Genomic DNA, 18,647 nt, shown 5'->3' with positions numbered 1-18,647 from the left:
CCCTACTCTTTCCCCCTTCACCCACGTGTTTACACTGGCACCCTTCTCCCCTTCATTCGTTTACACTGGCATCCTTCTCCCCTTCACCCACTTGTTCACACTGGCACCCTTCTCCCATTCACCTTCCTGTTCACACTGGCACCCTTCTCTTCACCCACTTGGTCACACAGGCACCATTCTTCCATTCACCTGCATGTTTGCACTGCTACCCTTTTCCCCTTCACCCACTTGTTCACATTGGCACCTTCTCACTCCCCAGTTCATACACTTACCCTTCTTGCCCCTCTCAATCCATACAGGCACCCTACTCCCACTTGTTTAGTTCACACTGGTGCCCTTCTCCCCTCATTAGCATTCCTGGCTCCTGCATGATACTGCTGCGCCTGAAATGTAACCTAGGCCATGAAATACAGCTCTATAACGTCGCTGATGCTGACACTAGGGAAGCCTAAGGCTCTCAAATGCTATGATGTTTCTGACTGTTTATCACGACATTCAGTTTGGTCCATGTACAGATTGTGTGCAAGTGAGCCATGCGCACACTGGAAATGCATAAAATAGGCAGATGGTAATTCCAAACAGCCTCTAATGCTGATTTGGTGCGCAATCTACCATTTTGGATAATGCAGGTCCTGATAACACCTCTTAATCATTCCCAGCTGAACATGCATTCAGCTGCACAAGGGAACACCCCACCCCCATCCAACCCAACTAATGCTATTTAAAGGGTTAACCATGCAACCTTCAGATGAGGTGCCTATTTACATTGTTTGCTGGTGCAGAATTATTGGAAATACAGTGTTGTTTGTTATTGGAAGGGTTTTGCAAACTTAAGTGGTGCTGAATTTTGACAAGAAGATCAGAGGAATTAAAAGGCCTCGCATGAGAAAACTAGCTTCATTAATGGGAGCTATAGTTGCAGTGTACTTTGAGCTGTAGCAAGGTAATGGAGAACAGGCAGCAGAGGGGGGAAACTGTGTTAGGGGGAGAAGAAAGCGGCCTTTCAATAGAAGGTCTGTTTACCAAGCATCTTTAGGAACCACTTCTCACCCCTCCATCTCAGCCTCAATAGTGCATTTGGTGCCTGTTTCACCAAGGAGGTGAACTGCACTGCACATTTTGAACAGCTACATAGCAGGGTGAGTCAAGATCACCACAGCCCTAGTTTTCTACTCCAGTGGGAGCAGGCAACATTAGCAACAGCTCACAGTTCACCATCTGTCACTGCATCAGGGAGGTGACAGAGGCCCCCTACAGAAGGAGAGAGGGACACAGTGTCTTCTCACCGACCAGAGGGAAGCAGGAGGAACAAGTACATGTTGTAGCTTTGCCAGGCTAGCAGGATTCCCAATGGTGCAGGGTGCAATTGACTGCATGCACATAGCTATGCAAGCCCCCTCATTAACTGAGAGATGTTCTTCAACTGCAAAGGCAACCACTCCATTATCCAGCTGGTGTGTGACCATCGGAGGGTTTGAACTAATTTGGCAAGGGTGTGCAAACCAGGAGGTAGTATCAGAGAAGAATGCCAAGGTGTACAGAATACTGGGAAAGTTAGATGGCATTAGAACAGGGAATAGTATGTTATTAGGTGGGGTCAGAGCGAGGGAGAAAATAATAAAGTCTAAATCAGGGTTTCTGTGCATTTACATGAATGCATGGAGTGTGGTAAATAAGATTGGGGAGTTACAGGTGCAGATTGCCATGTGGAAATATGATGTTGTGGTTATAACAGAGACCTGACTCAAAGAAGGGCAGGACCGGGTATTCTGGATTCCTGGATACAAGGTGTTCAAGAAAGATAGGAAAGGAAGAAAAGGGGGAGGGGTGGCAGTACTGATTAAGGAGAGCATTGTAGTGCTGGAGAGAGAGGATGTCCCAGTGGGGTCAAGGACAGAATCTATTTGGCTAGACCTAAGGAACAAAAAAATGTGCAATTACATTGCTCATTATAGTCTATAGGCTGCCAACTAGTGGGAAAGATATAGAGGAACAAATTTGCAAGGAAATTAGGGAGCTGCAAGAATTTTAAAGTAGTTATAATGGGAAACTTAATTATCCAAATAGAGATTGGAATAGTGGGAGTGTAAAGGGCAGAGAGGGGCAAGAGTCCCTAGAGTGTGTCAGGAAAATTTTCTACAGCAATATGTTTCCAGTCCAACGAGAGAGGAGCCACTGCTGGGTGTGGTTCTTGGGAATGAGGTGGGCCAAGTGGATCAAGCGTCATTAAAACATTTAGGGGACAATGATCATTGCATCATAAAATTTAGGTTGGCTATGGAAAAAGACAAAAAACAGTCCAGAGTAAGAATAATTAACTGTGGGAAAATGAACTTGAATGGGGTAAGAATGGATCTGGACCAAAAAAATGGGAATCAAAGGTTGGCAGGAAGAACCTACCTGAACAACGGGCTACCATCCAAGAAGATATAGTATCTTCACAGTAAAGAGAAAGGTAGGGTAAACAAACCCAGAGCTCCCTGGATGACGAAAGAGAATAGTAATTAAGGCCAGGATTTTCTGGCTCCGTCATGGAGCACTCGCCACAGGAGATTCGGCAACCCTGCCAAAAGTCCATTGACTTTCAGCAGGACCGGATGGTACAATGCCACACAACAGACCTGTGAGCAAAGTGATAGGTTATGGAATAAAAGAGACAGTAGCAACATGGATACAAAATTGGTTGAGCGATAGGAAACAGAGTGATGATTAATGGGTGTTTTTTGGATTAGAGGCAGATTTGTAGTCGAGTTCCCAAGTGGTCAGTGTCGGATCCTTGCTCTTCCTAACATATGTTAATTTACTAGGCCTTGTACAGGGCACAATTTCAAAATTTGCGGATGATACAATACTAAGAAGAATTGTGAACTCTGAGGATGTTAGTGTAAAACTTCAAAAGGACACCGACAAGTTGGTGTAATGGGTGGACAAAAGGTAGTTGAAGTTCAATGCAGAGAAGCGTGAAGTGATTCATTTCGACAGGAAGAACACAGAGAGACAGTATAAAATAAAGGGCACATCTCTAAAGTGGGTGCAGGCGCAAAGGGATCTGAGTGTATATGTGAATAAGCCATTGAAGGTGGTAGGACAGGTTGAAAGTGCAGTGAATAAAACATACAGCATCCTCGGCTTTATTAATAGGGGGATGGAGTACAAGGAGGTTATGCTAAACTTGTATAAAACACTGGTTTCGCCTCAACTGAAGTATTGCGTCCAGTTCTGGGTGCTGCACTTTAGGGAAGATGTAAAGGCATTAGAGAGATTTTTTTTAATATTCTTTCACGGGATGTGGGGGCCGCTGGTTAGACCAGCATTTATTGCAGAAAAGATTCATGAAAATGGTTTCAGGGATGAGGAACTTCAGTTATGAGGATAAATTGGAGAAGTTTGAGAGAAAATTTAATGAAGGTGTTCAAAATCATGAGGGCTGTGGAGAGAGTAGGTAGGGAGAAACTGTTCCCACTCATGAAAGGATCAAAAGCAAGGAGCACAGATTTAAGGTAATTGGCAAAAGAAGCAATGGTGACATGAAAAAAACCTTTTTCACACAGCGAGTGGTTAGGACCTGGAATGTACAACCAGAGTCCGGTGGGAAGCAGGTTTAATCGAGGCATTCTAAAGTGACTTAGGTAGTTATCTAGAAAGGAAAAATGTGCAGGGTTATGGGAAGAAGGTGGGGAAATCACACGATTGATCATTCAGAAAGCCAGTGCAGACACAATTGGCCAAATGGCCTCTTTCTGTGCTGTAACAATTCTGTGATTCTGTGAATGCCTGCTATATTAGCACCAGCCATGATGTATTCATCCAATAGCTATACTCACCATTTTTGGCCCACCATGAAGAACCAGAGCCTGGTTGCTTATGACAAGGGATAACTTCTATACACTTGACTAATGACTTGCCCCACATCCACCCCATCACACCATCCAAACACACAACCATAGGAGAATAGCACACCTACAATGAGGGCAATGAAGCCACTGGGAAGGTCAGGGAGCAAACCATCAGCGTCATGAAATAAAGGTCCTACTGCCTGGACCGCTCAGGGGAGCCCTTCAGTACTCACCAGAGAATTTCTCCAAGTTCCTGGTGGTCTGCTGCATTCTCCATAACCTTGCTATCATGAGGGTGCACCCCTTGCCAATAGGCCTTCAGAGGACATCTCTGATGGAGGAAGGGAAGGAAGGGACGAGGCAGCCGAGAGCCCTTCGCTTAGGATGGGTTGTCTGTGAGCACATACTCAGACTTTGATTCCCCAGAGATTTCATCCCAACATCACCATTGTTCCACAATGCTCAATCTTTCAAACTCTGAAACTCTCTGCTACAGACCATCACAGTCTCCTCTTGGCAAAAGTCTTGAAATATAAGCCACAGCAAAAACCATTCCATATGAATGTTATCCAACAGCACTTCATATAATACATATATAACTGAACTACTCATCCTGGTGCATTCTCTTAGTGCCTGTCTTCTATGTGCCTTTGCCTGTACTTGTGCTCCTACACAGTGCTACCTCTATGACTGATGAAAGCTGCTGACTTTCACTGGTGGAGACTGCAGGTATCATTGGAGGACACCCTCAAGCACTTCTGGGACTTGTGAGCCTGGCTTCAAACTGCTCCATCTCAGCTTGGGTGACAACAGCTTGGGCTGGCGGGCTGAAAGGCAGCAGCAAGGGCACTGGTGGAATGGCAATGGTGGGAGCATGAATGATTTCATCTTGCAAGAGGACAGTACATAGTGCACCACAGAACCATGGACGCTCCCTCAAGGCAGAACCTCAGCAATTCAGTTATCCGTTAGAGGATAGATTGCTGGACTGCCGTAAGAGCCTGCAAACTCCTTGAGCACTTTGACATCCACAGTTATGATGGCAACAATCTAAGCTTGCATGGCACCAAGTTGGGTTTGCATGGCAACAAGCATGGATTTGGTGACCTCAGTCTGAGCTTCCACTGCAGCACTGAGGCATCGGGTGGCCTCTGCAACGTTGGAATAGAATATGAGATGACGGCCACCAGACACTGGGTCTGCAAGTGCTGTCCTGGAGCTGACCACTATTTGACCACTACTGCTGGAAAGGATGGGTTCCAAGCTCTGCACACAAATCTTTGCCAAATTGAAGCTGAATTCCTCCATACTTCATGACAAGTGACAATGAATTGGTCACAGGCCTGCCAATGCACCCAGTATCTCAATGTGCATGCCCTTCAGCATTCTCCTGTACACCACCCAATCAAAACCCTCTGCAGCAGAACTCCTCTGCTACCTTCACCTCCAGTGAACCAGCACATGCACCATCCTTTTCCACTGGCTTGGCTACAACCCACTCATACCCTGTGACTCACTACATTCTGATCCCAAATCTGTAGCTCCCCTCTAAGGTATATACAGTACCAGTATCAGAGCTGGAAGTGTCACATTGAGTGACAATGCTTATTCAGAGGGCTGGGGTAGCTCTCGTGCTTAAGGCTTTGGAGATTGACTATTATCCCACCTCTACACAAGGTTGGAGCGTCTAAGAACATAAGAAATAGGAACAGGAATATTGAGCCTGCTCCGCCATTTAATAAGATCATGGCTGATCTTCTTGTATTTCGATTTCCACATTCCCATCTAACTCCAATAACTTTTAATTCCCTTGCCTAACAAGAATCTATCTACTTCTGCCTTAAAAATATTCACTGACCCCACCTCCTCCACCTTCTGAGGCAGAGAATTCCAAAGTCGCACAACCCTCTGAGAGAAAAAATTTTCCTCATCTCTGTCCTAAAAGGGCAACCCCTAATTTTAAAACAGTGCGCCCTAGTTCTGGACTCAACCACAAGAGGAAACATCCTTCCGACGTCCACCTTGTCAAGGCCATTCAGAATCTTGTATACTTCAATCAAATCACCCCTCACTCTTCTAAGCTCCAGTGGAAACAAGCCCAGTCTGTCCAACCTTTCCTCATAAGACAACCCACTCATTCCAGGTATCAATCTAGTAAACCTCCTTTGATTGCTTTCCACTCTTAATGTCACCATTAGCACCTGCTTTAGCCAGTACCACCACTATTAACAACCCTTTGACCTTTTGTTGATGACATCTTTTGCAATCTCTCCTTTGCCTCCACCTATCGTTGGCCTTTTATCCAGCTTCACCTGTTCCACCCCCCCTTAGACAATATATATTTCACCGCATTTCTACTTCCCTTTAGCTCTTAAGAAGAGTTATACAGACTCAAAACGTTAATTCTGTCTTTCTCTCCACAGATACTGTCAGGCCTGCTGAGTTTTTACAGCATTTTTTGTTGTTGCTCCTCCCCCACTGTCTGCTTGGTCCCATTACCTGCCTCACAGTCAGTCACACCCTCGTGTCCCTCACTGCTCTCCAAAACAGATGACCCTCTTCTAAGAGGTCTGACTATCTTCTCAAACAAAGTATCCACATATTTCTCTTCCTCCCTTATTTGTGCAGTGTCTGCATTTCGACTTCCAGATCAATAATCCTGATCCGGAATTCCTCAAGTTGATTATGCTTCCTGCAGATGTGTTCGTCATGGATCACCTTGGCGTCCAAAAGCTCCCACATCTCACAGCTGCAACATAACACCTGTCCCGCCATTCTAACTTATGTTATTTAGTTAATTTACTTTCATTACTTTCTTCCTATGTATGCCACAATTTACTATGTTTATTGAATGCTAGTACCACTGACAGCTAAAGGTTATGTGCTTCTTAACTACAAGGTATGTGTTTTAATTGTTTGTTTAAATTACTTTATTTTTATTGCTTTTTAAAAATCTTTATTGTTTGATTTTAATTTTAAGGTTTTCAAATTTTGGTTTATTATTTTAAAGTTTTAGTTTACTCGCCTGTCCTAAGCTGGTTTCTCCCGCACTGACCCTTAGACTGAACACTTAACGGCCAATCAACTTATTGGTTCCTGTGACATCACAGCTGCTTTTTTTTCTTTTTCCCAGACTGCAGCTTCCCAACAGCTGAAACAGCGAAAGTGTGCTGCTCAGCTCCCGCCTGTCTCCCGCAGGTCTGCTCCACTCCTACTCCCAGCAAGGTACCCAAGGTACCCAAACTCAAGTCCCTGCCACTCTCTACGCCCTTTTAAAACTGAAGTCTGCGCCGCTCTCCGTGCCCTTTTCAAACTGAAGTCCCCGCCGCTCTCCTCGCCCTTTACAAACAGAAGTCCCCGCCGCTCTCCTCACCCTTTACAAACAGAAGTCCCCGCCACTCTCCGTGCCCTTTTCAAACTGAAGTCCCCGCCGCTCTCCTCACCCTTTACAAACAGAAGTCCCCGCCACTCTCCGCGCCCTTTACAAACTGAAGTCTCCGCCACTCTCTGCGCCCTTTTACAAACTGAAGTCCCCGCTGTTCTCCATGCCCTTTACAAACTGAAGTCCCCGCTGTTCTCCATGCCCTTTTCAAACAGAAGCCCCCGTTGCTCTCCGTGCCCTTTTACAAACAGAAGTCTGCGCCGCTCTCCTCGCCCTTTACAAACTGAAGTCCCCGTCGCTCTCCTCACCCTTTACAAACAGAAATCCCCGCCGCTCTCCTCGCCCTTTACAAACAGAAATCCCCGCCACTCTCCTCGTCTTTTACAAACTGAAGTCCCCGCCGCTCTCCTTGCCCTTTACAAACTGAAGTCCCCGTCGCTCTCCTCGCCCTTTACAAACAGAAATCCCCGCCGCTCTCCTCGCCCTTTACAAACAGAAATCCCCGCCACTCTCCTCGCCCTTTACAAACTGAAGTCCCCGCCGCTCTCCTTGCCCTTTACAAACAGAAGACCCCGCTGCTCTCCTTGCCCTTTACAAACAGAAGACCCCGCCGCTCTCCTCGTCTTTTACAAACTGAAGTCCCCGCCGCTCTCCGCGCCCTTTCCAAACTGAAGACCCTGCTGCTCTCCTCGCCCTTTTCTCCTCCTTTCAACTCTCTCTTACTTCTCAGTCATGTTATCTGGCATCATTATTACATCAGTGTCATGTATGCTTCTGATGTTAACCCTTTACTCAACAGAGGTAGCATCTGAAGGTGCATTCACTGACCTCGACCATGCATGTATTATCATTGAACTTTCTCTACTACTGCAGCCAGGTTGTCAGGGTCACGCTCTAGGAATTGACCCCCCCGGTCACCTTTTCTTGAGGATGCTGTGATCCCTGTGAAAACATGGCGTCCCACTTCTCTCCATTTCTATCACTAGAACATCCAGCACTGCATCCGAAAACCTGGTGTCCTCTCTCTGGCTTGCTTCTCCATTTGTCGTCCTGTACCTTCCATCTAAGCCTTCCTGAGACTGTTACAGCAGCTGCTGCAACATGAGTGCAGAGACAGGGCTGCTTTTAAGAGGTCCAGGCTAGCTTTGCATCACGCTAACTACACATGCTGTTGAGCCCTCTATTGAGCATGAAGCCAGTTAGCAACGTGTTGCTCACTTGGCTACACACTACAACCAATTTGACCAACAGGTAGCATAAAGTTTGTGTGCTGACTGCCTCAAATAGCTCATACATAGGTTAGTTGTGTATCGCATTTCCCAGCCCAAAAATAGACCTTACAAATTTATTCCCTGCTAGCATGAGAATACGCTCCCTTACAAGATATTTTCATCATTTAGACTAGCATCAGGGAGAAGCTGGGAATAGTAGTGAGTAATGGGACTGGAGCACTGTTGAATTTCATTTGCAAATATGCAAAAGTGAACGTTGACTCCAAAATCATCATATGTCTATTTCCTACAAAAAATGTTTCTGATCTTTCAAAAATTGCAACATTGTCATTCATTACTAACTTAACTTAACCAGCCACACAAAATAATTAACAAAGTTCTCCCTCCTACCTTCATTTTCTTAAGTATTTAATGGATGCAAATCAGTTTATTCCTGTTGTATATGAGTATTCCAGCTTATTTTTTTAGCCATTTCATTAATAGTCTTTATTTCATCCATAGACACGGAGACATTTCCCATCCCTTTCAACAATGACTCATTAGCATTCAGAAAAATCAGTGTGTGACACTTTGAAATATTTTACCTGATGTAATAATCATTGTCTTTGCAGACCACAGGCATGCCTGAGGAATTACTTTTAACAGTGGTTAGAGTGGGTCTGCCCACCACAGCAGAGCTGTACCTGCTTCCACCACCAGAGAAACCAACAAGGAAAAGAAGCATAACCACTGACAAGGTACCAAATTTGAACTTTTATGGAAAAGTTGGTAATATAAAGATAACTTAGAGCTATAGGAAAACAGCCAAAATGATAGTATTGGTTACTTCATGAGTTTTACATATAGTTAACATAACTATTATTTGCATTGTGCCTTTAACATAGCAAAATTTCCCAAAGCATTTTAAAAATGGGGGAATGGTGAGAAAAGGAACAAATGCTAAAGCAGAATTAAAATGAAGAAAAATTAAAGCAAAATACTGCAGATGCTGGAAACACTCAGCAGGTGAAGCAGCATCTGTGGAAAAAAAAAATGTAAGTTGCGATTTCAGGTATAACCCTTTGTTGGAGTTGCGAGAAGGTTGGGAGAGATGATTGTAATAAAAACAAAAAACTACTGCGGATGCTGGAAATCCAAAACAAAAACAGAATTACCTGGAAAAACTCAGCAGGTCTGGCAGCATCAGCGGAGAAGAAAAGAGTTGACATTTCGAGTCCTCATGACCCTTCAGCAGAACTGAGTAAAGTTAGGAGAGGGGTGAAATATAAGCTGGTTTAAGGTGGGGGGTGGGGTGGGGGGAGAGAAGTTGGGTGGGGGGGCAGTGGTAGTAGGGACAAGCAAACAGTGATAGGAGCAGATAATCAAAAGATGTCACAGACAAAGGAACAAAGACGTGTTAAAACAGCACCTCATCTTCCGACTAGACACTTTACAGCCTTCCAGACTGAATATTGAATTCAACAACTTTAGATCTTGAACTCCCTCCCCCATCCCCATCCCCCTTTCCGTTTCTTCCCCCTCCCTTTTGTTTTTTCCAATAATTTATATAGATTTTTCTTTTCCCACCTATTTCCATTATTTTTAAATCTATACCTGTAATGCCCTGTCAGTCTTTCCACCCCACCCCCACTAGAGTTGTACCTTGAGTGTCCTGCCATCCATTCTTAATTAGCACATTCTCTTAGGTAATATCACCACCTTTAACACGTCTTTGTTCCTTTGTCTGTGACATCTTTTGATTATCTGCTCCTATCACTGCTTGCTTGTCCCTACTACCACCTCCTCCTCCCCCCCAACTTCTCTCCCCCCACCCCACCCCCCACCTTAAACCAGCTTATATTTCACCCCTCTCCTAACTTTACTCAGTTCTGCTGAAGGGTCATGAGGACTCGAAACATCAACTCTTGTCTTCTCCGCCGATGCTGCCAGACCTGCTGAGTTTTTCCAGGTAATTCTGTTATTGTTTTGAGATGATTGTAATCATGGTTGAAAAGGTGAAGGCTTTTAAAACTGGGGAGAAATGCAACATGATGGCAAGGCTTGGGAAGAAAATTCCAGAGCATAAAGCTAAGATGGCTGAAGATTGTGCCCCCAACGAGAGAGCAGAGGGAGCCGAAACATACTGTACTGCAATGTTTAAAATGAGCGAGGCTGCATCCTGGGAAGTGCAGGGGCTGGAGGACGTTATAGAGCTAGGAATGGGGAGTGGTGGAGAGACAACGTAGACATTGTCCACATCAGCTAATTAACGGCCAGCCAGTGTGTAAGGCACACTGAAAGGCTCAGTGCTGCTGGGGTGGGAGGGAGCGGCGAGCGCTGAAGTCAGCGCGGGCACGGGGGAGCGTGCACTGAAAGCTCCCTGAAGGCAGAGAGCTGCCTCAGAGAGCTGAAGAATTTAAAACCATCAAATAAAGATTTTAAAATGCAGAACAAAAATGTCCACACGCTAGACTCACTCACCTTAACATATAAATTATAAAAATCCTGCCTAACCAATTTTTAAAAAGTTAATATCGGAAACCTCATCCCGTCCTTGGATGAGGATTCCTCAAAAATCCATAAGCCGCCTGGCCAATTCACTCGCCCACCAACCGTTACGGTTGGACGGGCAGTGAAAAACCCAGGTTAATTAATACATTAATAGCCTTAATAGGCCTCCTAATTATCAGTGGGCGGGCTGCTGACTCGTGTCCACCGACTGAAATATCGCGCGAGTGTGTGATGATGTCGGGATGCTCGCCCGACATCATTGCGGACTATTTCAAGCTTGGGTGTGTCGGGCGCACGCCCACACGACAAGTGAAAAATCCTGTCCAAGTGTATTTGTTCTTGCAGTATGAGCTGTCCTATTGTGTAATTTTAAATTTAAGATAATTATTTTTAAATATTTATTTTATTCATTCACGGGATGTGGGCTTCATTGGCTGGGCCACCATATATTGCCCATCCCTAGTTGCCCTTGAAAAGGTGGTGGTAAGCTGCCTTCTTGAATCGTTGCAGTCCATGTGGTGTAGGTACACCCACAGTGCTGTTAGGAAAGGATTTCCAGGATTTTAACCCAGCGACAGTGAAGGAATGGCAATATATTTCCAAGTCAGGATGGTGAGTGGCTTGGAGGGGAACTTGCAGGCGGTGGTGTTCCAATCTATCTGCTGCCCTTGTCCTTCTAGATGGTAGTGGTCGTGGGTTTGGAAGGTGCTGTTGAAGGAGCCTTGGTGAATTCCTGCAGTGCATCTTGTAGATGATACACACTCCTGCCCTTGTCCAAATGCAGCAAGACCTGGACAATATCTAGGCTTGGGCTGACAAGTGGCAAGCAACATTCGCACCACACAATTGTCAGGCAATGACGATCTCCAACAAATGAGAATCCAACCATCGCCCCTCAATGTTCAATGGCATTACCATCACTGAATCCCCCACTATCAACATCCTGGAGGTTATCATTGACCAGAAACTGAACTGGATTAGCCATATAACCACTTTGGCTATAAGAGCAGGTCAAAGGCTAAGAATTGTGCGATGAGTAACTCACCTCCTGACTCCCCAAAGCCTGAACACCATCTACAAGGCACAAATCAGGAGTTTGATGGAATACTCCCCACTTGTCTGGATGAGTGCCACTCCCACAGCACTCAAGAAGCTTGACACCGTCCAGGACAAAGCAGCATGCTTGATTGGCACGACATCCATCTTAACTGTATTGGCAATGTATACTGGAATTTTCTTAGTACACACTTCACATCATTCACACTATCTCCCAATATTATACTGATCTCTAATTATACTGATGTTTTATAACTATTAAAATATTGAATCACCTTATCATTGACTTCTAATTTGTATGCTAAATATGGGGACTATTGTCTAATGGATTCTGCCAACTGAAATTGCCATTGTTAACAGAATTTAAACATAGTAAATCCATACATAATTAATACCAATTTAAACATAATCCATATATAGGAAAATACAAACAGGTGATTTTATTTCGCCAAGCAAACAAGTCCAGAAAGGCACTCGTTTTCAGCACTGGGTGTGCAGTAGCATAATGCTATGCTACTGGACTAGTAATTCAGAGATGTGAGTCCAATTCCCACCATGGCAGTAGCTTGATAGCATCATTACTGACTGAGCTCGCTGAGTCCTGAGCTTGCAGCAGGTGGTGAGAGAACCTACCAGAGGGATAAACCTACTTCACCACATTCTGTCCATGATAGTATTGGTAGGAGTGATCACTGCACAATCCTTCTGGAGATGAATTTCCATCTTCACACTGAGGACACCCACCATTGTGTTGTATGACACCATCAATATGTTAAATAGGTTAGATTCAAAACCAATCTACCAGCTCAAAACTGAAAATCAATGAGGTATGGTAGCTATCAGCAGCAGCAGAATCGTATTTCACCACAATCTGTAACCTCGATGGCCGCATATCCCTCACACTGCAGCTGCAATCAAACAGATGACCAATCCTGGCTGAATGAGGAGTGTATGAAAGCATGCCAGGAGCAGCACCAGGCATACCTAAAAATGAGGTGTCAACCTGGTAAAGCTACAACACAGGACTACATGCTTAACAGCAGAAGGAGTGTAGGGAGCGAGAGTCCCTCGCAGAGTCTCACTTAGGCTCAGAGCCGTACTCTGGATGTAACAGCAATGAGTGACTCAATACCAAATAATGTGTGAAAACAACAATTTTTATTAAACAATTAAAAAAAAGGGAAAGATAATTTCATTAAAAAGAAAAAATCCCTTGGATATAAATATATGTATTAAAAGAAAGGAAGAAAGACAACTTTATTGTAGTACAAATGGTAACCCCAAAATGGCCTGCTCAAGACAGTTTTCCAAAATGGTACAGTTCCTCTTGGTACACACATCGCCAAGTCTCTGAATAACCTTGCACGGGGGTAGACTCTCTGGTCAGTCATTCCATCAACATCCCTTCCTCTGTCATCTTCAGTGGTTGACTAATCCATGCTGGTTGCATCCCAGGATGCCGGATGCTGTGCCCCTTTAAGTCCAATTTTTGGCTCCATCCCTGCCTTCTGAGGCCTCCATCCAAACTTTTTCTAAACAAGAGTCTGACAGCAATGAGTCCTTATCAAATCCTTCTCTACACACTACGAGGCTTTCAAGACTCAGGCTGTTTACACATCTTTTTGATGGTGTCTCCCTTCTGCCATCAATCAAGTTATGCTGTCCATCAATCAAACTCCATCTCCTGATCCACACTGTAGTTGACCACCCCATGTGCAAGTTTATCCATTGTCCTGGCTTGTAGTTCAAGGGTCATCAAATGCAGTAGGAACTGTCTCTTGTTAAACAATAGAAAACAACTTCTATTTTAGCAAATCTTGCAAGAAGAGGGAAAACAGGCGTTTAAACAAAACAACAGCTGCACATATGGCCTGCTTTGACCAGTTTGAAAACAAAGTGAAGGAGTCCTTGGGGGGGAAAAAAACAGTTAATGGTATCACAACTGATTACTATTAGTTACATAATTAATTACTTGACTTAAAGCACACAGTTTTAAATCAAGGTCTACAAAGTAACTTTTAAAAATTGAATGCAGGCTTAATACAGGTTCTCTTAAAATTAAGAGCAAAGCAGAAATAAAATGCAAAAACATAAAATTTTAAATATTAGTGATTACAGGCCTCAGGACTACAGCAGCATAGAGATAGTTACAGATAGAATCAAGCAATTCTGCATTGAAGCAGTCAGCTCAACGCTTTGCAGCCCTGCACATTCAGGCATGAATGATACTCTTTCGAGTTATCAACAGTCACAGATTGCAACTCTTTCGAGTTATCAACAGTCACAGATTGCAACTCTTTTGAGTACAATCACAGTTCTTGGTTTCCGGGAGTGGGACATGAACCCACAACCCTCTGATTCAAAGGCGAGGGTGCTATGAACTGAGCCACAGCTGACACCTCGGTGGATAATTAAATAAACTAATGGAAGAGGCTTAATGAACACCCCCATCCTCAATGATAGCAGAACCTAGTACTTGAGTGCAAGATCCATCTCGGCCTCCCCCTGACATTCTCACCATCATAGATGCCAATCTTCAGCCATTATGAGTCACTGCAACTAAAAGATTGGTCCAACTAAAAACACACCCCAACCAATTCAATACAACCATGGATCCGTCATTACTGGCTTTGCCTCCTTAAATTCCTCTGCCTCTTCAACTCCATTTCCTCCTGACCCTGCTTAAAGCTCACCTGTTTTACCATATTTTTATTTACTCCCCGTTCATGTGTCCTTATTGGGCTCGATGGCCATTTTTTGCTGGATTACAATTCTGCATTCAAGGTGCAATACAAATGTGAGTTGTAGTTGTCACTAAGTGGTTTGGGGCTAAGTTAGGATAAGTCATTCAGCCATAATGCAGAAGCCTGCAGTATCTTTTATATTATGAGGATTTGGAAGAGTAGAGGGCAGCCTGGAGGAATTGCCTGAAAATTAGAGTTCCAACTAGAAAAATGCCAAGATCAAGAGCAAGTTATATCTGAAGCAGCGTCTAGTTGGGAGCCAGCAATCTTTAAGGAGGCCATCAGTTCATATGCAAAAGCAAAATAGTGCAGATGCTGGAAATCTGAAATTAAAAGTAGAAAATATGCCGATTCATACATCAGTGAAACAAACTCCATCTCTAACTGGTATGATTTCTGTGGTATGGGAAAATACTTCAGCTATAAGACAACTGCAGTATTTGTTCTTAAGTGAGAGACCAGTAGCTGTGCATGCGATCAACAAGGTGTTGCAGTATAAGGGTTAGATAGCCTGAAGTGATGTGTTAGAGGATCAGCTATAAGCACTTCAGTAAACTGTGGGGATAATTGGTAATGGGAGTAGTAAATTTGGGTTGGGAAGAAGTAAGGAATTTGATTTAGTCCAATGTTTTTTGAGTTTTGGAAAATTCAACTCAGTCTACAATGAGTTGCAAATTGAGCGGTGTCACTCATCCTTTGTGTATCTGTGTTAATTACTACTAAATTAGCTCAATAATGTAAGTGAAAATCACAATGAATCCTTGGTATTGTTGAGAATGGAGGTGATTGACAAGGCTATTGGAGCCTGAGCTCTGCAGTAATTTATTCTACACTATAAACTGATAGATTTGTTTCTGTGCTTTTCCCCCCAGGGAATTGAATCCTTAATAGAAGCTCTGACAGAAAATCAAGTAAAAATTTCTCTGAAACCAGGGGTTGAAGTGACTGTTACACTGGCTGATTATAGAGCGGGTAAGGCCATATTATAATTCATAATGGAATTGGGTTGTATGGTATCAAAAACAAGCTCTGTTAAAATGTTCACATTCAACTTGCACAGCATTAAAGATACCATCGAAACTATGTTGATGGCCATTCCTGTTCTCTGAAAAACATCAGAGATGTTGGGATCAGAAATCCACAAGTCTGACATCTTGCTTTATGGACTGGTAGTTCTCGCTGCTGATCACATTCGGCTTTCCAGGTTCAGGGAGAGGCTTCATTATTAATATTTTAACCATGAGTGCCCGTGCCACAGCAGGCACATCGACAGCACTCAGCATAGTGGGTGTCTTGGAAAAAGCGGTGCAGCAAATCTACACTGTGAGGGCACCACTGATACTGGCAAAAAGGCCCTTGTCCCTCTTTGCAAAGGAGCTAAAAAGAAACATTTTGAAAAAAACCTTGACCCCCAAGCGTGCCCCTTCATCTGCTGATATGCTTCAGTCATCTGTCCATGTCAGCCGCCAGACTGAGACAATTCTCGGCCTCAAATCCCTTTCCCAGCCATATCCTCTGTGACATAAGGAGCTACTTTTAGATAAACTTGTGTTCTCCCCAAAGAGACTCTCCCTCTGGGAACTCAGCAGTGAGGCTGGGATCCATTGCATCTAGGACTAATTTAAGGGCTTTAAACCACACTCCTGATGTCCTTCCACGAGGAGTGTTCTATTCAGCTCAGAAATTCGGGGCCTCTTGTTATTGCAGTGATCGTGTGGATTGAATTATGATATAGCAAGTGGAAATAGAGTGCTACTATGCAGAGAATAAATATTAAACACCAATTTCCATTTCTATCCTGCTTAATCTAATCCCATTTGTGAAAAACCCACTTAATTTGTTATTGCCAGTGAAAGGTTTTGTATGGAAATGTAGAGATATCTTTTTATTAAGTTCCTACTGTAGAGGTGTAGAGATAAAGCAATTATTTTTTCAGGAAAGAGGTATACTTGAGTGAAAAACCTCTGTTGGACTTTGATATAGAGATATTAAATACTCTCTGCTATCAATCTCAGTATCATGTCAACATTTTCTTCTTCAGTTTCCCAGAAAAGCATTGGAGGGAAAGGTGTGCTGATTGTTGTGGTTATGTTTGTGATCTGCCTGCTCGCCGCTGGAGTTTGCATCTTACACAAGTTCAAGAGGTAAGTACTTTATTAGGAGGATCTGAGACCAAAGCTTAACTGGGAATCTATAACCTTAATCCAATCAAAAGAATCCTTTACTTTAGGTGGCCAAGTTGCAAGAAGCAGTAAAGTGGACTTATAATTAGGAGACCCAAGTTTTTGCTGGGTGGGGTTGTAGTTTTTATGTTGTGACCAGGCAGGACTGAGGAAGGTAGAGGTCTCATTATACAAGCTTACCTCTTGACAGGCAATTGAGGAGTGCATTGACATGGTCCAGTTTACCAAGTGCGCTACCGTACCTTCCGAAATGAGCAAAGTGATGAGAATGAAAGGAGGAGGGAGAAACAAAGGAAGCTGAGGTCTAGAAATTCCAAAGCCAAGCACCCAGTTTTTGGGTTTGAACTTGTGTCTATTTGCCCAATATGGCAAGAGGCATGTACACAATCAATCCATGCCAGAGTGCACTGCATGTATATTGGTTCAAGTACTTCATAGTCATCCAGGGGCCTGTCTAGCTGAAAAATACACAGAAGTCATTATAATATGCTAGTAAGGTTTGCATATCCACATAGTTTGTAAAACACTTGTGATGCCCCAGCATCTGAATCAATATTTCCTCAACTTGTCCAGCCAAAAATGACACTAACGTTTGGGAAGGAGCCTGCAGAAGTGCTATTTAAAGAGATCTTCACTTTCATTCAGGTCAGTCACTAGTTTTGCTCTGTTAAGTTGCTGATGAGATTGTGGACCTTTGCTGATCCTCCACGTCGGACATCTGTCTTCTGAGTTGCTGGCAGCAACATTTAGGAGTAGCAAGAGTGGCTGTTTGTTATGCATCTATATTATTTGCCTCCTGTTATGACTGCCTTTGAGGCTCGAACAAGAGCGAGAGAGAACAGGATCAGCTGGTAGAAGAAAGAAGAGGAGGGCATTGCGATGGAGGACTTGCCAGCTTTCCAGGAAACATTTCCCCTATCTCCTGTCATAGTTTAAACCAGAGCCCAAAGCCAGGGCGAGGGCAGCACTGCCTGTAACTGTAAAAATCACCATGGCCCTTAATTTTTATGCCACCCACTCCTTTCAGACTGTGCCAAGTGATATCAGCAAGACTTCCAGTTCATTGTCCAGTGCTGCATTAGGGAAGTGACAGACACTTTCTATTCCAAGAGGAGTACCTACATCTCTTTCCACATGAATTAGATGCAGCAGCAGGCTTTGCACACTTTGCAGGTTAGCCAACAGAAAGGGACACCACATCCAGCTTTTTTGTGATGACTGGCAGTGGATAATGCGAAGGATTCTAGGAGTCTGTCCCATGCAACCAATACCACAATTGCCAGGCAGCACCACCACACTCCCACTACTCTGTGTGGGAACAGAGGACAGCAGTGATGTAATGCTCTGGAACCCAGACCCTCAGCAATGTGGTTGACTCTTAATTAACCTCTGAAATGGCCCAGCAAGCCACTCAATTGGTGGTCACAACCAACATATCAAAGGGCAGTTAGGGATGGGCAATAAATGTTGAGCTTGCCACTGACACACACATCCTGTGAATCAATGAAATAAAATGGAGTACATATATATTATCTCTATTTGATATATTCTACCCATTAATCAGGCCAATAATTTGCCTTCAATTCCATAAACTTTAATTTTAGCTAAGAGTCTTGTATGTGGAACCTTACTGAATGTCTTCTGGGAAATCCATGGATGAACTACATCCATAAATATTCCTCTGCCTAATACCTTGGTTACTTCCTCAAAAAATTCAATTATAT

General features: G+C 43.8%; 1 protein-coding gene across 3 annotated transcripts in view; it reads left to right on the top strand.

The window, feature by feature from the left end:
• The window catches only part of sorcs2 (sortilin-related VPS10 domain containing receptor 2), an 874,344-nt gene that overhangs the window by 825,920 nt on the left and 29,777 nt on the right, over positions 1-18,647 (top strand). For all 3 annotated transcript variants that reach the window (XM_078542265.1, XM_078542257.1, XM_078542248.1), the window contains exons 23-25: positions 9,062-9,187; positions 15,613-15,712; positions 16,782-16,884. In XM_078542265.1, coding sequence (XP_078398391.1) covers positions 9,062-9,187; positions 15,613-15,712; positions 16,782-16,884 — 329 coding nt within the window. The remainder of the gene's footprint in view (positions 1-9,061; positions 9,188-15,612; positions 15,713-16,781; positions 16,885-18,647) is intronic.

This window comes from Cetorhinus maximus, chromosome 1, assembly GCF_964194155.1.
Source record: "Cetorhinus maximus chromosome 1, sCetMax3.hap1.1, whole genome shotgun sequence".
NCBI lineage: Eukaryota > Metazoa > Chordata > Chondrichthyes > Lamniformes > Cetorhinidae > Cetorhinus > Cetorhinus maximus.
The sequence above is the reverse complement of the archived record's forward strand: the minus strand, read 5'-3'. Positions and strand labels throughout refer to the sequence as shown.